The sequence below is a fragment of the Magnolia sinica genome, chromosome 17 (genome assembly GCF_029962835.1).
Source record: "Magnolia sinica isolate HGM2019 chromosome 17, MsV1, whole genome shotgun sequence".
NCBI classification, from domain to species: Eukaryota; Viridiplantae; Streptophyta; class Magnoliopsida; order Magnoliales; family Magnoliaceae; genus Magnolia; species Magnolia sinica.
Window position 1 is genome coordinate 4,385,698 of NC_080589.1, and position 20,533 is coordinate 4,406,230.

At 39.7% G+C, this 20,533-nt stretch overlaps 1 protein-coding gene across 2 annotated transcripts; it reads left to right on the top strand.

The window, feature by feature from the left end:
- The first annotated feature begins 323 nt into the window (after positions 1 to 323).
- LOC131230985 (solute carrier family 40 member 3, chloroplastic) lies at positions 324 to 14,542 on the top strand. Of its 2 annotated transcripts, XR_009164161.1 has the most exons (15): positions 324 to 718; positions 6,555 to 6,768; positions 6,978 to 7,041; positions 7,342 to 7,466; positions 7,545 to 7,634; positions 7,763 to 7,942; positions 8,028 to 8,102; positions 8,769 to 8,870; positions 8,957 to 9,074; positions 9,154 to 9,300; positions 11,435 to 11,541; positions 12,136 to 12,249; positions 12,912 to 13,213; positions 14,050 to 14,230; positions 14,310 to 14,542. XR_009164161.1 is itself a non-coding variant. In XM_058227026.1 (14 exons), the coding sequence occupies exons 1-13, from the start codon at positions 576 to 578 to the stop codon at positions 13,203 to 13,205; spliced, it is 1,773 nt and encodes a 590-aa protein (XP_058083009.1). In that variant the 5' UTR covers positions 324 to 575; the 3' UTR covers positions 13,206 to 13,213; positions 14,050 to 14,542. The 2 variants fall into 2 exon arrangements, 1 of the variants encoding a protein (XP_058083009.1); XM_058227026.1 differs by having other exon boundaries at positions 14,050 to 14,542.
- The last annotated feature ends 5,991 nt before the right edge of the window (positions 14,543 to 20,533 follow it).

Genomic DNA, 20,533 nt, shown 5'->3' on the forward strand with positions numbered 1-20,533 from the left:
CCACAGAGCCCCTGCTTACCAGGACCATCTGTATTATATGCCGAGACCCCAGCCTTAAAACGAGGTATCTTCACTCAATCTACCGCTTGAGCTATGGATGTTGCGGAATCCTAACCTATTGTTATTGTACGCTCGTTTGCTGAAATAAGAGCATGGGAGTTTTTTCAATTTTAACCGTCCAATTAATGTCCACCGATCCGATGGTTGTATTATCAGATATCAACGGATTCATTTCAAAGTAATTTCTATGCCTGAGTATCATCCATCACACTCCGCCGGAGTATCAAAGCTTTTCTAATGTCATGGCAGCTGAAAAAACCCACCAATGCATCTGTTGAATTCTCCGCTCTTTTCTCGTGTATTCGAATCGGATAAGGAGAGACCAAAAGAACAGGAAAACCTCATCTCTTCCTAAAACCCCAACCCTACCTTCCCAAATCCTAGAAAAAACCCTAGATTTCGCTTCTTCTTCTTCTTCTGCTGCTGCTGCTGGACTACCATACGCGCTTCCTGCTACAAGTCTGCATGAGTAGGCAAGAAAGCAGCTCCCGCAATCCCAGCTTCTTGAAGCATCAATGGGGTTGGTTATCCTCTCTCAGTCGCCCTCTCCGTCTCTCGTCTCTGCTCTCACTCTTCGCCGCTCTTCCTCGTCACTGGTGCCTCCTCGAGTTCGTCATCGCGTCCTCCCTCGCCGATGGTTGAAGCCGTACGCATTCAGGTAATTCTGCTCTCTTCATACTCAGTTTCAGATTGTCGTGGCATGAATTGTAATTCTATCCAGTTCTTCTGAGAAAGTTTTAATTTTTTCATATTGCATTTCTTCGAGGAGACAGCGGTGATTGATAAAATGTGTGGATGGAGGGAAGGGGAGTTTTTGATACTCTGACTGCATAGTACACTTGATATGCAGGTGCTCGGGAATTGTATATGTTGCATACATTAACTCAATTTGAAATCTCTAAATTGTGTAACTCCTGTCGTTTTAAGTTGTAAGTGAGGTAAGTCACTTACAAGTGAAAGTTTTACAGGTTACCTGTTAGGATGTAAGTTGTAAGTCACTTAGGGCCCGTTTGGCCGGGTGGATTGAGAGGGATTGAATGGTATTAGGGTGGATGGCATGGATTTCTAGGTAATGATGGTGTTGTCAGTGGATTGTCTTGAGATCAATGGGATTGTTATATCCCTGGATTGCTATATCCAGTCTGTTTGGCATGCCCGGCCAATCCCAGGATTAAACCTTCCCATCCCTTCCAATCCCTTGAACCAAACACGTATCAGGCGAATTTGAATGGATTAAGGTGGATTGGATGGGATTTAAAGGTAATGATGGTGTTGTCAGTGGATTGTCTTAAGACCCATGGGATTGGGATCAGATCACCAACTCTGTTTGGCACGTCCGGCCAATCCTGGGATTTAACTTCCAATCCCTTCCAATACTATCCAATCCCTTCCAATCCGACCGACCAAATGGGCCCTGACAACACCATCATTGCCTTGAAATTCATGCCATCCACCCTAATACCATTCAATCCCTTCCAATCCACCCGTCCAAACGGGCCCTTAGAGATAAGTTAGTTTTTGTGTTTGGATTATAGGTAAGAAGCTGTATATTCACACTGAGCAGAGCTTGGACTAGGAATAGTTTTAAAATATTATGATTATATAAAAAAGTATGGGATCAAATATGTCATTTTGTTAGGCCCATCAAGATGAATATTTGAGCTAATTCTTAGGCCGAACTAATCATCAAGTGGGCCATGGAATGGTACCGAATTCCACTGAATGGTGCTAAAAAAATCCTGTGTATTCACAAAACCAACATCTTCTAAGTAATATTTGCCTATACAAAATACAGTTTGAAAGTCATTTAAATTTAATCTACTTATTAATGAATAAATACGTATCTATAGGTCTACTTAAATTAGTACCTTTTGGGACAATCGATTTGTGTTGTCGGTTGAGAGCATCTGTTAGTATTCGTGAATCGACATTGCTCCAAAAATTGCCCGAAACAATATGCCCATCAAATCAACAAGTAGGATTGTTGGCAGCAGGTGCAAGCATTTGCACGCCTAAAAAATTGCCCAACACTTGTGTGGCCCATCAGATAAACAATCAGGATTGTCAGCCAGTAGGTGCAAGCTTTAGCATGCGGTGGGACCCATAGATCAACAGTCAGGATTTGCTGGCCAGCAGATGCCAGCTTTTGCGTGCAGTGGGACCCATGCCTGTGTGTTGAAAGAACTAATGTTTATTGTTATTATTTTTTTCTTTTTCTTTTCTTGACCGCTAGCCCAGGTAAAGGTTCCTGCCGAGCATGATGGTTGCCCAAAAACTGACCATCAGATTGATTTAACAAAAAGAGAAAAAACCCCTTTAAATATCAAATCCATTTGGGGGAATCCCCAACCATTGGTTACAGATTGAGTTACACATACACCATGAGCACAATTTCTAAGGCATGCATATCAACCATCAGACTCTGCTAGAGTATCAAAGGTTAGGCCCCCATCATGTGATATCAATCATGGAGATTTAGAACCATCCAAGGTGAGGCCCATCATGTGATGTTAACAGTTGTAGCACTGAACATGAATGGTCCATATAAATTTCTCAAACATATATCACAAAAAAGAAAAAAAAAAAGAGGAAAAAATAACAGCAACATTAAAATGCACACAATGGTAATAAAAGAATGCATGCAATTTCCACCCACTAAATTAAAATGTCTACTTTCAGAATCATCTCTACCGTCCAGTTTCTACACTAAAGAATCTAAATGCATGAAAATAATTAAATAAAAGATTTAAAAATAAATGCATTAAAATAATCCAAGGGAGCAGATTAGCTGTTACCTGGGTGTTACCCTAACCGTGTGTGGCCTACCTTGATATACATTTTGTATATCCAGGCTGACCATCTGTTTTTCCATCTCATTTTAGGACACGATCCCAAAACTTAAGAAGATCCAAATCTCAGGTGGACCACACCATTAGAAACAATCTATGGCTCCTTTAAGCTAATCACCACTGTTTCCTGTGGTGGCGTCCACCTGTGATTTGGATCTTCTTAATTTTTGGGACCACGTCCTAAAATGGGCTGGAGAAATGGATGGATGGAGTGGATCTATAACACATCGTCAAGGTGGGTAACACCCGCTAATAAAATGTTACCTGAGTAACACCTAATCCGCTTTCGTCTTCCAAGCAAAAAAAGAGGGCAGGACTTGCGATTACACAAAAAAAAAAAAAAAAAAAAAACCCTACCATTTCGATGGGGAGGGGGAGAGAGGAAGAGAGAGCTACGGTAGTTGGAGAGAGAGAGAGAGAGAGAGAGAGAGAGAGAGGTTCCAAAACGGTAACGGTGGCTGTAACGGCCACCACCATTATCGCCTTGATATGGGCTGTAACGGCCGTTACGACCCTTTTTTTTTTTAAAATTTTTTTGAAAAAACTGTTACAGGACCGTTACGGGTTGTTACAGGGCCTTTATAGCCTTTTTTTTTTTTTGCAATGGCCGTTACGACCATTTCGACCTGTAATGCATAGCGGTTATGACCATTGTTGTTACGTAATCAATTTTGAATACCTTGATTGGGTTGGAGAGCCAAAACCCTCTTTTCCCTCTTATAGAAGCTAATCAATGGTGGTTGTTGGTATGGTAAATGGTGGTTGGTGGCATGGTAAATGAAGTTTTGCTGCGGTAATAGTGTTGTAAGATGTGGATTGGCTGCACTGCTGCAAGGCTTGCTGGAGCTTCTTCAATGGCTGGTGCTTCTTCTTCATTGGTTGGAGCTTCATGGTTGTTAATGGTGGTTGGTGGGTTGTTGCGTTTCTCCCTCTTCCCCTCTTATTAAACATCTGACCATTGAGCTTTAAGTGACTTACAAGGAAGTGACTTCTTACCCCCATCCCCCTGCAATTTTTTTGGTAGATTTTCTTGTAAGTGACTTACAGGCTATAAGCAGTGTTCGAAATATCGATACTATCGGCCGATATTATCAATATCGCAGTCCATCGATACAAAACCCTTTGGAAGATACTAAAAAATTGGAAAATTTTACGGAATACTTTTTATGGGTCGATATATCAATAAAATATTGCATAATATTGCCAAAAATTGTTTGATATAGCTAAATATTGTATTATGCGATACATTGCGCGATACCGATATTTCGAACATTGGCTGTAAGTAACTTACATGTGAATTTTCTCCCCCAAACACAACCTGTAAGTCACTTACATTTTAGCCAACTTACATGCATCCAAACAGGCCCTAAGTCGCAGTTCCAAAATCAGATTGATTGTACAATATTAACCTCTCATTTGTGGACACTTGTTGGTTGGAATAGAACCATTGAATATTTTTTCATTCTTAACAGTCCAATAAGTGTCCACTAATCCGATAGTCACAAAACCAAATAAGTGTAATATTTGGTTCATGATACATCTAAACTGGGATCCATAATTTGGACAGTTTAATTTGAATTATTTGTATTCCACTTATGCAATTATTCAGTAATTTTTAAGGGCCTGTTTGGAACATGCGATTAGGTGGTATGGAATTGCATTTGGTCCAATATAAATTCTATCTGCTGTTTGGAAATAATGGGAAGGGTTGGATTAATCCGGGTATCATATCATCCAGTCCCAGCAGGAGATACGGTAGGATTTCAGGTGGATTTCAAAAATCCACTATATCTGTGGGCCCCACGTTGATGCATGTGTTTTATCCATGCCATCCATCCACATGCGCCCTTTACACGTGACAATTGAGTTGCATATGCATGTAGGTGACCTGCATCAGTTGTGAAATCTGGTCTTACAATTCCATGGTCCACCAAACGTAGGTTTCAGTGTTTCATGTAATAGTATTTTTCCCAAAGGAAGAATTTTTTCCCAAATGCGGTATTGGACAGTCAAAATACCATGGTATTTCCAGACATATAATCATTGTGTAATATTGTTGTTAATACCACCTAATGCAATTCAATAATATTTAATCTCTCATTCCAAACAGGCTCGAAGGGCCTATGTATAATCCTTAGCACTCTGCCAGCGTATCAAAAATTTCTTTCTAAACAGAAACAGAATTAGGGGCGAAATGCATTTGTACATGCTTATGGTACATAAATACATACAAGAAACAAAATTAGACACAAAATACATGTCTATGCACGTCCGTGTTCATTAGTATGTACGAGAAACTTTCTTGGGCCTTATTTGGTCTGGAAACATGTTTGGATGCTTGCGATCTCCCTCTGGAGGGGAACATTTAAATGCGGATGAAGTGATGAACACATGGCATTGCAATGTAGGAATCATATAGTATGTGTATGTGTATGTGACAAGTGGGGCCAATGGTTTATTCCAACCGTGGATCACCTCGAAAATCTCCCAGATTGGAAGATCTAGAATACCTTCAGATTTACATGGACCTTGTATTTTTCTTCTTGATTATCCATCTGTAAGCCACAAAATTGAAGGTTGAGATTGCCCTATCAAGGAGATTTTTAAGGCATATTTCATCCATGGTGGTAGCAACATACCAAAGGGTTGATTACCGAACCATTAGGCTCCACTTTTCAGTTTCGAAAACTTTTGTGTACTGTGCAAATATTGGCTAATCATATCATTCCGAAATATTTTGGATTGTACATAATCTCGTAATATATTAGGATACTCAGATCAAAGGTGGAGTGTCCGAGCCAGATATCGTCCCAGAAAGTGGACCTTATCTTGCTATATTTGAATTTTCATTAAGCTTCTTGTTGTGCTACTAGGTTCAGCTGAAACTAAATTCTTCACACTTAAGTTCTTTTTGTTTTCATACAACAAGAATGTATACTTTATGTGGACTTCCATGATTGTTGTATTTCTGCTTGTGTCCTATGTTGGCATTAGTATTTGGACTGAATCAGGCATTCTACCATGCATACATATTTTGTGTGTGCAAAATCTTTTTCATCATGATCAGCATCATGCCTTGTCCCTGCCATTTGAGGTTGGCTTCATGAAGCCTGTTTTGCCAAATTTGAAACACAAATTCTCATAGTGGCTTATCCTTCAAAAAAAAGAAAAGAAAAAGGAATTTTATAATGGTTTGGCAAATTTATTATTTTTTTATTTTTATTTTTATTTTTTTTTAAATTTTAACACACGCACACATACCTCACACACCCACACCGTAGTGGAATTTCACCACCTATGGGTACTCGAACCCTTGACCAGGTGTTGAAACTCCTGAGAGTCTACCACCGAAGCAAGAGTTAGGTCCCGGCTTGGCAAAAGTTTGATGACTGGCTTGACTAGCTGACAGCAACCCTCCTTTGACCAGGATGGGGAGTGACTGGCGCAACTTTTATCCTTTTTCTGATTGATTGATAATTATTTCTTGTCCCGATGATCTCTCTCTCTCTCTCTCTCTCTCTCTCTCTCTCTCTCTCTCTCATTTAGGGACTGTCTCAACTGGCAATTAATCCTTTCCGTGTTTACAATGCTGTAGGCCTAATCTATCAAGTCTATACACTTGACATCTCTAATGTTTTGTTTCAGGTCAGACAATTTCACTTCGAGATGTTCCACTAGAAATGCTGATGTAGAATTTAATCACATTGCTACAGAGAATGAGGTCCAAGATGATCTACCTTCGATTCCACCTGGTTGTTCTATTCCAATCGTTCATCTCAAATCTGAGATTCTTGAGACTGAGTCCTTGAATTTGCTTACTGAAGATGGCTATATACATACTCTGTTCACAACATTACCGGTATGACCCTTGCAACCATTCACTTTTCATGTCACAGTGAATACACTTCTATGAATCAAATATTATACACTCCTGTGTAATCTCCTCTTTTTTTTTTTTTTTTTTTTGAAAGTTCCTGTGAAAACTATTTGTTTTCAGGATAATGGCTAACTTAAAGTAAGTTGTTCTTGCATGTATATATACGAAAGATAAAAAAATTTCACTTTCAGGTTCTCTCGGAAGAGGAACAAGATGCTCTTGCATCTACTCCAGCTCATCCCGCAGGCTTATATGGTAAGCCCATTTTGTTTATCTGAGTTTCATGAGATTATAAATATTTGGATATATTGGTGTGCTGAGGTGTGGAGTGTTCATCCTTGAGATGGGAAAACTAGTGAAACCAGTAAATACTCATCAAACTTTTTGTAACTTGAAACTATGCGATTATCATTTAAGTCCAACCGATAAAAAGGGTAGTGTAACACATTCCTCCATTGAGAAAAGTAATGTTCTAGTTTGGATGATTTCTGCACTTCATATGTATAGTGGTTGGTCTTATAGCTGTCTTCTTACCTGATAAAAATTTGCTTCCAGCTTTGTATGCTTGTTCATTGGCTGGAAATCTGGTGGAACAACTCTGGAATTTTGCTTGGCCTGCTGCTGTCGCATTGCTTCATCCAAGCTTATTGCCCGTTGCTGTTGTGGGTTTCTTCACAAAGGTGCATAGTGATTGTGCTCATATTTGGTTCTGTAAGACTAATATCAAAATTATCTTTAATCAATTCCTTTATACACAGCTCGCAATTTTTATTGGAGGCCCTTTGGTTGGCAATTTTATGGATTCTTTTCCTAGAGTCCCTGCATATAATAGTTTGAACTTAGTCCAGGTAGTTCTTTAACCTCATGTTTTTCTTCTTTTGGCTTTTGGTTATTGGCCCAGTTGTACTTGGTTTTTTTTTTTTCTTCCAGTTTTCCACATGCAGTTAGGGTCTTTTAATACCTTCATATCTGTCAGGCGGCTGCTCAGTTGTTATCTGCAGCAATGATCATTCATGCACTGAACAGTGTCCCTCGTACTTCTGCGTCATCAGTGCTTCTCCAACCTTGGTTCCTGGTACTAGTATTTGCAGGGGCTATTGAAAGGCTGGCAGGTTTGGCATTAGGGGTTGCCATTGAGCGTGATTGGGTTGTGCTGGTAATGCTGATTTATTTATTTTTCAAATGCTGGCATGCCTTGTTGGTTTTTCTCCTAAAATGTGTATTTTTGTGCATATATACAGTTAGCAGGCACAAATAGGCCAATTGCATTGGCCCGAGCAAATGCCATGCTCGGTCGAATCGATCTTCTCTGTGAGGTACGAGGTTGTTGCTACACCTAATTATGCCCCCTGTTTGATTCGTTTTTTATATATTAAGGATCTTGTTTTTACTGTTACCAAGACCTCTGGTCCATTTGGTTCCATGTGTTTTCAACTGATGCTCTGCCCATGTATCCTTTTTGTGCATAATCTCCATCTTTGAAGTTCCTTGACTTTGGAGATGCCCAAGCACTCACCTAGAGAGGCCAGATCATCAATTTCTTTGGAAACTGCAATATGCTTTGATAACTGATTTTTCATTTTCTTTCAAAATTTTCACAAACAATTTGAATGCTTGAAGGGGTTGTGGGTTTCTAATTTACATAGCATGGTGCAGATAAAGGAGGCCAATAACAAATTTTTTGATGATACTCTTGTTAATTGTTGTAACCTTTTGAAATCTGACTCATGGAGCCATATAGAAGCTGGCACTCGCCCTGTGTTTGCAGAACTGGTGATGGTAGCCCTTCATGTGCCAGTACAAGCATGCTGGTTGCATGCTGGATGCTTGTCCATTGTGTAATGCTGTGTCAGTGGGTGAAGCCATAGCATTTTAACCATGGGCTCCGTGAGAACTCATGGAACTAGTAGCCACTATATTCTAGGATACTTTGCCTTTCGAATGGTACTATTTTCAAGTACTAACTGCTTTTATTGCCACAGATAGCTGGAGCATCACTGTTTGGCATTCTTCTGTCCAAGTACAATCCTGTTACCTGCTTGCAGCTTGCTGCTGGTCTAATGATATGCACACTGCCTGTTGTGGTAATCAATTTGCCTCTAGTTAGTTGTGTTACCTTGATAAAGTTTAATTATCTGGATTTCTTCTTGATTTGTATACCATTTTGCAGGTGTTCCTAGTCTGGTTAACCAACAAGCTCTCTACTGGGGTTCTTGATCGCTGTAAATTTCCTCAGGCTGGTGATAATCCTTTCAGTGCCATCCCTCTACGAGATGCAGGGAACCTAGGTGAAATTTAATCTCTTTGTAATGGAAGGATGTTTGTTTCCGGATTATGTTTCTTATACCATCTTCCATAACAATTCAGTGGAAAAAGTGAGGGATGTCATCAAGCATGGTTGGATGGAATACAAGCAGCAGCCTGTTCTTCCTGCAAGCCTAGCATATGTGCTTCTTTACTTCAATATTGTTCTTACTCCAGGTTGCTTAATGACAGCATTCTTAACTCAGCGTGGTATGTTCTGACTAATAATATTTTTAACCTGCATTTCTACTTGTGCTCCCACTTTGCAAAAATTAAGCTCCATGACCATCTTGTCATGCTGAAGTACTGTTTCATGCTGCCTGGTCAATATCCAAGAAAAAAAAATCACAACTATGTGCTTATTTTTTTAATTGATTCATGATAACTCCTGTTTCTACCCACATGGGGTTTGGGCAAATGGAAAGCATCGTGGGTGTGCTCCCCACAGACGCAAGTTTGATTCCCCTCCCTGGGATTACCTGATGCACGTGGTTTGTGGGTGATTGCGTGTATATGCAAGGAAGAGTCTCACCTCAAAATGGGACGGGGACACGTTGACTCATCAAAATAAGAAGAAGAAGAAGAAGTAGATAGCTCTGTTTCTAGGAGTAGGGTGACAGGATCCCTTTTACCTGCTGAAGTGCTAGAATATTCAAATTGTGACTAGTGCTCCGGCTATCCATGCTTTAAAGCATGATGCTTTGTAACTGTGATGTATAAATTATTTAAAACGGATTGTATGGCTCCTTGTGATTTGTGAATAATATCTGGAAATCCATAGCAAATTACTTAAACATGCACAGGCCATGATTTTTCTGTTGTTGGCTTATGATAGTGTTATGTCATGATGATTGAGGGAATTTCTTTAAGTTGGTGGTTTCCTTATCCCCTCAAAGCTACTGAATCTCTTGATTATTCTAGTCTCTATATCACAGTTATGGTTGCTATTTTCATCCTGAAATCACATAAATATTGGGAATTAGATTCACCTGTCTTCTTCATGAGAAACTCTCTTTGTCATGTTTAGAACCTCCTGCTCTCTCAAGAAACACCTGTCACACAAAAATGCTAGAGTGGCCATCTCTAAACTACATGGATCATTATGAATTTATGACATATCCTGGAAAAACCCCAACTAGTTGGGACAAGGCTTAGATGATGATGACAATGTTCGAAGTATCAGTATCGCTACAAATTTCGCTGGTTGTGGATACAGAAACAATATCAATATTGCTGATAATATCGTTGATAACCAGAAATGTGGGGAGACATCGGGAGAACATGGGAAAACGGTGGAATTTTTCAGTGAAACTTTAGGAGATGCTAAAATACACATATTTGCATTTTAAGGAATACAAAATTTGCAAGAAGAATGCATATATAATAAGATTCCATTTGATGGGGGCTTAAAAGCATGTTCGTCCTAAAAGCATCCCATCTATCCATCCAACCATTCCATCTATCCATCCAACCATCTAATCTTCCATCCAAACATACATTAATATTTTAGAATATCGACAACACACGATATTTTGTCAAGAAATCATTGACAACTGGAAGGGAAACGAAAGATTGTGGTCTCGATATCGCCCATGTTACAACAATGATAATATCGCGATATTAACAATATTATCATCAACAAATTGAACACTGCATACAACCATGCACCCATTAAAAAAATTATTTAATGAATAGATTTTTGGCGATATTGATACATTGGTGATATTATCAAAATATCACCGATACACTGGAGATACAAGGGACACTTGGAATTTACACAGTAAAAAATATTGTCGATATCAATACATTGGCAATACAAGCAACACTTGGAATTTACACAATCGAAAATATTGGCGGTATCGATAAATTGATGATACTTAGCGATACATCGCCAATACCTGAAATTTCTGATACTACCAGTGTTATCGGTATTGCTACCAGTGTTATTGGTGTTGCCAAGCTGAGATACGGATAATATCGGGGATACTGCAAACAATGGATGATGATAATCCTACACAAATCTTTTATTACCAAGGTATTCGATAATGGTAACAGTGGCTGTAACGTAATTACCGTTACAATATGGGCCATAATGGACACAACAGTCTTTTAAAAAAAACACTGTATCGGCCAGGCCATTTTTCCACAACGGTCATTACAGCCCCATAATGCATAACAGTTCCCACTGTTACGTGACTGTTTTTTAAAACTTCCCGTTTTTTAATACCTTGCTTATTACTGTTTCTTTCAATTGTTTTTTCTGATATATTTGCTGATAATCCAGCTCTGGGATGTTGGAGTTCAGTTTTTTAACATTGCAAGATTCCTTGTGAACGTTTGACAGGATTAAATCCATCTATTATTGGTGGTTTTAGTGGATTATGTGCTTTCATGGGTGTTGCTGCAACATTCACTTCTGCAAGCCTTGTCAAGCGGCTTGGAGTTCTAAAGGTTCAATGATTTTAATCATGATCATTCTGACCTTTTCATTTTCATTTTCATTAATATATATATATATATATATATATATAGAGTCATGCTCCCCTGCGCACCTACGCACGTGCGCACCTTTGCACACGTGCCATGGGTGTCTAATCTGAACGGTCCATGTGATGCGGAATCCCATAAAACCCCATTTGGAAAGTTTTCACCCCGATGTAATATTCTGGTGGGCCATAGCAAAGAGAAATGCAAATCAAGGGAGGAAACTGTTTTCATTTTTCATGGCCGACCATAGTTTCATATCAAAGTAAAACTTGGGTTCGGTGGGTTTCAGGATGTGCTGATTCACATGAACGGTTCAGATTTGGGATCCACATCACGTGTGATGGGTTTTCAAAAAAGTTCGTACATAGTACGTACGAACTAGTTCGCAGGTGAGCATTTCCGTGTATATATATATATATATATATATATATATATATATATATATGTGTGTGTGTGTGTGTGTGTGTGTGTATATATATATATATATATATATATATTTATTCCCTTGCCACTCTTTTATGCCAATGCTTACTCTGAAATTTGGCTTGTCTGTACCAGGCTGGAGCAGCTGGATTGATATTCCAGGCATCACTTCTCACCTTTGCTGTTGCAGTATATTGGAGTGGCTCTCTTTCTCGGCAAACGCCCCTTCTTTTTTTCCTCTGTTTGATTGTAAGCATCTGGCAACCTTCTTATTTCACGAAACTGATGAATATTGCTTTTGGTAGACCATAGTCTAAAAGCTTGAAAACTTGACTTGACTTGATATCTAGTCAGGTAAGGTTGACTTGGAGACTCAATTCTACCTGACTCGATATTTAGTGATTATACTAGGAATGGTGTTTGCAATAATAGGGTACTTGGAAGTATTTGTATAAAAATAGGCAAGATAAATCACAATAGTGCTTGGCCTACTGGTAGATGCTTCTGCATTGACTATTTGGGATTGAGAGTTTTCTCACCAACTGCATACATCTCCTTTTGAAAAATGAATAAATTCGACTACTGACTCGGTTCCAGTCATGGTGAGTTGTGTCTAGTCTGCCAAGTTGGTGAGCTCACTTGTCGAGTCATGCTGAATGTGAACTGAGTCGATCTTGCCAGCGAGTTTCATGCTGACTTGGCTTGATTTCTGGACGAGTCAAGGCAGCGAGTTTTAGAGCTATGAGCTAGACTAGAAACTGATGCGGGCTTGAGGAGCGGAGAAGCACAACAACACTACTTTCTATAGTTTATCTGGCTTCATTCTTAGATCATGCCCTGGTTTTCATTTCACTTATAGCATTTGTTGTGAATTTAACAGTGAAGTTGGGTTTTTGAACTCCGGTTTGCAGGTATTGTCAAGGTTGGGCCATATGTCATATGATGTTGTGGGGGCACAGATTCTTCAGACCGGGATACCCACTACCAAAGCAAATCTGATCGGGACAACTGAGGTTTCAATGGCGAGCCTCGCCGAGTTTGCGATGTTGGGTGTGGCGATAGTTGCGAATGACGTTTCACATTTTGGTTTCCTAGCTATGCTCTCTGTTGCTTCAGTGGTTGGAGCAGCCTGGATGTTCTGCCATTGGTTGGCGAACCCGACTGAAGGGCAGAGGAAGCTCTTTTCCTTTGATCCTCAATTTTGATCTTCTATGTATGTGCTCCATTCATCTATCCCTTTGAATCCAAGTTTTTTATGCTCCTTTGGGGGAAAAAAAAAGGCATCTGCTATGCTTGCTTTCAACTGCAAAATGGATTCTTGGAAATCCCAGTGATATCTCAAGTTCCATGGAAGTCACCTAAGGTTTCAGAATCTCAATTATAACACCTTTTCAGAATCTCAATTATAACACCTTTTCTCTCATGAAATAGCCAAATGCCTTGTTATCTTTTTGAGGAAATCGTACATCCATGCAGGGACTTTGATTTGTTTAGTCAACGTCAAAAGCTTTGCAACGTGCCCCTTTACTTTCTATGCGCTACGGTACTTTCAGATTTTTGAATGGATTGATGACTCAGACTTGGTTGAACCCGATCTAGTTTGACAGCAACAGTTACCTAGATGAGTCACCCCCGACTCAGGTGAGTCGCAACTCGACTCAAGACTGAATGAGGCAGCCTGAGTTGCCCAGTCTTAAATCCACCTGAGTTCTTCACCAATTACTGCAAAGCGATTTTTTGATGTCAAAGTGACCTAGACCCCAAAAAAAAGAAAAAGAAAAAGAAAAAAGCAGTTTGCTAATGACAGTAAAAGAACTCAAATGTAAAACCAGTGGATTTTCTTTCCAAGTCTCAAGAAAGACCATATTGTTTGATTTTGTAGGTTTTCTTGCTTTCAGTAAAATCAGTAATCCTTCTCTGTTCTTGTAGATCAGTAGATCCTGAGGTTTTTCCTTGGCAACTCTGAGGAAGCAAGCATGTTTCTGTTTTCTCTATACCATCTGCATCATTTACTATTTCAGAAATAACCTGTGTTCTCTGCATTGGCAGGTGTATCTCCCCCCTGTTGTTTCCTTCTCACGTTGAACCGGTAATCATGGACTTCACTTGTCTCAGGCTGATTGTGGGCCCAGGTCCATGGTACTGCCTTTCTGATAATTTGATGCACCTCTTTACATTGACACTTGACAGCATCAACACATTTATCAATCTGCACCGAGAAAAGCCCCAGGTACATTACCCAATGGCCATTCTTCTCTGCTGCAGCTTGCGACGTGATGGTTTTATGTTATCTGTTAACTTCTTCATAGGCATGATATGGTGAAGGATACCGCAGGTCCACAAACAATATTTGATCTTGCTAACATCATTATTGTATAATGTATAGAACCACACCATATGTTGGTGATGCAATCCGCCCATTCTTGTCTTCCTGCCACACACACACACCAAAAAAAATAATAATTTATTTTAGTTGTCAATTCCATTGTTGTGGCTGAGTTTGTTATTCAATCAAAATAAAGTTCCCATGTTGATTTATTCACTGCACCTGTGCCATGTTTCTTGAAAAAGTTGGGGATGATGTTACCCAGGAAAACACTTGGGGTTGAAGAACATTCCTTTTTTTTTGGATATAATTAGATCACATTTTCTGGCCTCAGCATCAAGTTCACTTAGTTTTGGGTTTTGATAGGATGAGGCCCACCGTATGGGGTTGGGTTTTCAACCCCAGTTTGCATCTTAGATGAGGTTTGTATCTTAGATGATGTTTTAAACCATTCATATTGTGGATCCTATACTGCAGGCTCCATCCTTGGAATATTTTTTGAACGGATAATGGTGTATGATGATTTTGGAACACTGAAAAGTGAACTTCTAATGGCTCATGTTCAAGTCCAAGTGTTGAAGGTTAGGATCGTCAAGCACCATTTTAATATCATAGCTTCTAGGAGGCAGTGCTGAGAACATGAACAATTTGAACAATCATCTAAGATCACCACTGTACGGTATTGTGGCATGGAGAATCATTTCTTATCCAAACCATTCATTTTGATTTCTTTAGGGTCTGTTTGGGGAGGTGATGGTTTTCCAAATGTTTGGATTTCCCAAATACATACCCCCGATAAATCCAAAGAATTGGACCAAATTCAAATTCCCAAACAAACTAATGACTTGACAAATCCATAAAATGAGACTCTTAAAAGCAATTAAAACTATGCTTTTGCAATAAATGCTCCTTAAATCCATAGATTTGTAGCTTGATTACCAAATGGTGCACGTGGAGATTCGCCAAATGCAAACTAATGACTTTGCATAACCATAAAATGACTCTTAAAAGCAATTAAAGCTATGCTTTTGCAATAAATACTCTTCAAATCCATAGATTTGTAGCTTGATTACCAAATTGTGGACGTTGAGATTCGTCAATTCCATTCAAATACAATTACAGTCCATCAATTTGACAAGTTCATGGATTTATCAAATCTACAATTCTCATTTCCTTGATCCGAAAGAGGGCTATAAGGCTTCCATGTCAAGAGATTGAATTTCATGCATTGCCTATAAGACTTTTCTCTCTTCATGAGATGACGTAGGGAAGGGTGTGAGGAGGAAGATTACCATTTACCTCAAGTAAAACCTTGAATTCATAAGTTTATTCTTGAATCCACAAGATTTAAAGTAAAAATCAAAATTTTATTATTCAATAATTATCTAATATGTACGATTTCTCCATTACACCGCTAATAAAGAAAAAAAAAATCTTAATTTGAAATTACTCAAAATAGCAAAATTCTAATCCTAAGAGGGGTCATAATTCAATTAGAATAGAACTTACTCGAAATAGTAAAATTTACCTAAAATAGACTAAAATAGAAAGCTTGAAATTAACCTTACGAGGATTCCTGGCACGAAAACAATCAATCTCTAAGAAAGATAAAAAATCTAAAAATAAGGAAATACGACAAAATTGGAATTATTATAAAATATAAACATTCCATAAAATCTCAATTTTAAATTGGAAGCGTGCGTTTTATCATGAAATGAACGGACACAACCTCCCATGCAAGTCAGTTGACCTCGGACGACAGCCCACAACATAAAGATTAATAAGTCATGCATCCGGTGTTGGATCAAAAGTTATGGCCGGTTTATGGTTTACATTTCAAATGGCAATATCTCTCAATCCGAATGAATTTCTTCCAACCAGACGTACCTGGTGCCTAGTAATGTCAAGCCTTAAATAGGATTGGGCCTGAACATGATGGATCACTTCTACTTCCATTTGGTTTTCTTTTGGTCTAGCCATGCTAGGAATGTACCTGTATTCTCGTCCTACATCATGAGATAAATTAACAAACCTCACGAAGTGGAAAACAAATGCTACGTTGGAAATGAGCTGTCAGTTAGGAACGGTCACTAATTCAAATAAAACAGACTAATTTGGATGTCATATCCTCCCATCAGTCTACTTTGGGCCTCCTACCATCTGCAGTGGGGCCTATAATTTTTGACAACTTGGATAGACGTTGCAGGCAGTGCGAATGTGTAGGGATGGTAGTACTTTATGAGGATCTCAACCAACTCCTTAGGTAGAAACCTCAGAAAGAGGCACGTTGGAACCTAATATTGGAAGGTAGCCACATCCACCCTATATACTGTTGGTTATTCATTAGAAGAATTTTTTCTTGTTATTAAGAGAAAAGCTGAAGGATTGGGTGTCTTTATTAGTTAGGGTTATGGTTAGTGGAGCTGGTTTTGATTAATAGCCTGTTTTACACGAAGGATCCATGGTGAAAGAACAGAAATCTTTCCATTGGTTCTATTAAAAAATAGACTATTTTTATGGAAGCAGTTTGTGTCCTGCTCGCGCTCTATAATAATCCGTCTAGGTAGGGCTCTGTGGGGCCCACTGTGATATATGGTTTTTATTTACACCGGCCATCCATTTTTCCAGATTATTTTAGGATATGAACTAAAAAATGAGACAAATCTAAGGCTCAAGTGGACCAAAGTGGGGATTGAACTCCCACCGTTAAAAACTTCTTGCGAGTGGTGGAAGTTTGGGATCAATCTAATATTTGTATTTTCCCTTTATTTATGTCTATATGAGTCATATAAACACTTTTGATGTCAAATAAACGTCATAGTGGCTCCTAGGAAGGTTTCAATGGTGAGTTTTATTATCACTGCTGCTTCCTGTGGTGCAGTCCATTTGAAAATTGGACCTGCCTATTTTTTAGACTCATACCCTAAATCGATAAGGAAAATTGGATGGATGGTGTGGTTGAAACCCAATACATCATGGCGGGGCCCCTAAGTACAATTCCCTTCCTATTTTTATAAGTTTGTTTATTTTATAAATTAAAATCCCATATTTATTAAATGATATACAGCCATCTTGTATTTTATATTAGAGAATTATATATATTTTCTTGATACTTTCTATTATTCTACTCTCTTGATTATTTGTATTTTTAATATTTTTATTTTTTTATTAACTCAGTATTGGACTAGAGTTACCAATCATTGAAGTGGCTAAGATTCCGAGCTGAGCCCACTTATATCAATTCCTCTGACTAAATTAAAATTTTGGATTTGTTTTAAGACTGAGGATGAGTCCCGTGCTAACTCGTTTTATTCTGAGTTGACTCAGTCAGACCGAAACCAGTTTGGGGACTAAACGCCCACCGTTGAAAACTGATTGAGGCCCATAAGAAGTTTTGGATCAGGCAGGATACCTTATGAATGGGTTCGATGGCTTATAAACATCACGGCAAGCCCTAAGAAAATTTCAATGGTGGGTGTTTCCATCCCCACTGTTTCCTGTGGTGTGGCCCAATTTAGTCTTGGATCTGTCTTTTTTTTGGACACTCATCCTAACATCAGCTGTTGAAACTGATGGACGGAGTGGATTTTATATGGACATCACAGTGGCCCCCACAAAGCTTTAGCTCGTGCTTGGCCATCCATAGTAAATTTTCAATTAAACATCCAAACTAACACGTGTGGTTTTGTCCCTAAATACATCCCCTGCACCCTCTTTCTGTGAACAGTGTTCTGATGCGACAGTTCTGTAGGTGGGGCCATGGTTCAGCGATCCAGACCATTGATATGATATGTCCTGTCGTGGATAAAAGATGATAGAAAAGTCTCCCAAGTTGGAAGAACTTTACCATTTGTATCAGTAGCGTCCAAATAGACAGTTAAGAAAGAAAAACACATCAACGGTCCAGAAAATGCAACATTTTTCAGGGTTTTTCTTCTATCCACGTTGAGCCCATCAATTCCATTTTGACGGCTCCGATCTCCTAATCAGGCTCCCCAATTACGCCAGCTGGACTCATCGGGACACTATTCACGATAGGATGCATCACTGTATATTTCGTCCTTTCTCTGTGTGACTGAGTCAACAGATTTGCAGCTAGACAGTTGCACTAGTCAACGGGCCGGGCCTAGGGTTGGCTTGGCCCGGATTCTGAACTGTATCAGGCTGGGCCTTATTCAAATTCAGTTTGAGGCCCGGGCCCGGCCCATTGGTACCCCTACTCTTGTGATATTAAATGGGTGAAATGAAGCGCATGCGGCTCAGCTGCATGCTAAGTTGGAATGTCTCCACGTCTTTATCTCCAATGTATCATATATGTAGGGCATCCGAACCGTCCAAGTTCGTCCAATTATCAGGCAGGCTTCTATTATAAGTTGGATTAGATAATCGTTTTTCTATAGTTTCCATAGTGTGGCCCACCTGATGAGTGGATTTGATTGATTTTAGTGGTTAGTGATATAAATTCTGGGGTCCTACTCTTTCACGTTTCAGATATGGTAGACATGCCACACGTTGGGAGGCAGGAAAGAGGGCAGCGTGTAAACTGAGCGTGCTATGGTTTGTGTGTGATCAGTGCTCGTTAGTTGAGGAACTGTATGATACTCTGGCAGGATATAGTGGATCATATTCATGCACCCGTCCACTGTCCACCGAGAACAGTTGAATAGCAGTACAAACCGTCCAAATCGTGGTGTGCGTTATATCTAGACCACATATAAAAAACCATATCTCAGGGAAGAATCCTAGCTATTCAATCTGAAGCCAGAAAATGGACAGCTAAAATTGAAAGCAGAGATGCAGCAGAGGTTGGGACGTTGGGTCCTCTCGCACTTTCCATTCACTATCCTTCATTACCCTCTCCCCCTCCGTGGGGTCCACCATGATCACATCTACTCCGTACATCATTTCCATAAATTCAAATTAGCAAGCGAGCCCAAAAATCAAGGAGATTCAAAATTCGAGTGGGCCACACCATAGGAACAGTGATAATGGGGTCTACCACCATTGAAACCTTCCTGGGGCCCTTTGTGATGTTTATATTCAATCCAATCCATTCATAAGGTGGATCCCATCGGGATGAAGGGAAAACAAAGCATCATTTTGATCCAAAATTTCAGTGGCCCAGAATAAGGTTTTAATGTTAGGGGTCCCCATCTCCACATTGCCTGTGGTGTGACCCATTTGAGTTTTAAATCGTTCATTTTTTTGGGCTCACTCTCTAACTTGATCTGGCACAAATGATGGACGGAGTGGATGCCTTACCCACATCACGGTGGGACCCACAGAACCTTTTATTTTACGGGCTCCTTACAACCGTTCTAGGAAATGCCCTCGCACTCTCTCTTAAACATACACGTGTCCCTGACAAATTACAACTAAACAGTTACCCTCGTGATAGTAGTTTCAAGCAATCCCATGATACTCTCGCAGACTACCGTATTCCGCACTGCCTTTGCACCGGCGGCGGATTGCCTGTGACGCAGGCACAGAGATATTCCTGTGCTCGGAGCTGTGTGGGGCCCACAGAGATGTCCGTGACAAATCCATTCCGTCCATCTGTTTGAAACACCACAATAGGATAGGATTCTAAAAATCAGGCAGATCCAAAACTCATGTGGGCCATACTGCAAGAAAGAGTGGGGATTGAACGTCTGAGATGATAGAAGTTTTGTACCAGGATTCCTACAGTTTATCTGAGTGGTAATAACCCTTTGAACGGTTTGGATGGCACATAAACATTAAGGTCAGCTCCATAAAGGATTCAACGGTGGACATTTCTGTTCCCACTTTTTCATTGGTGTGGCCCACTTGAATCTTGGATCTTCCCTATTTTTAGAATCCTGTACTATTGTGGTCGTTAAAAACAGATGGACGGAGTGGATTTGACACAGACATCCATGTGGGCCCCACACAGCCCCGGGAAAGGTGTATCTATGTGCCCGCGGTGACAGGCAATCTACCTCACTGCAAACCGTCCAAATCATGATCCCTGCTGTAAGTCTGTAACTAGCACATAAACGAAAAACCAAACTTATAAAACAATCCTAACCGTTCGATCAAAGCCCATGAACAGTCAATAGTCCAACATACACAAGAAAGTATCCTACGGTGGACAACTAGGATCGGTTAATGGCCCACCAAATGTGGGACCGATTACTTGAACACTTTGGATTTTGCACATATGTCAACATAAGCAGTGGATGGGCG

Bases quoted from the DNA above. Each gene is read 5' to 3' on its own strand.
- LOC131230985 (XM_058227026.1), top strand. From the start codon at position 576: ATGGGGTTGGTTATCCTCTCTCAGTCGCCCTCTCCGTCTCTCGTCTCT. The intron at 8,103-8,768 runs GTACGAGGTTGT...TTATTGCCACAG, and splicing joins GAATCGATCTTCTCTGTGAG to ATAGCTGGAGCATCACTGTT. The intron at 9,301-11,434 runs GTATGTTCTGAC...AACGTTTGACAG, and splicing joins AGCATTCTTAACTCAGCGTG to GATTAAATCCATCTATTATT.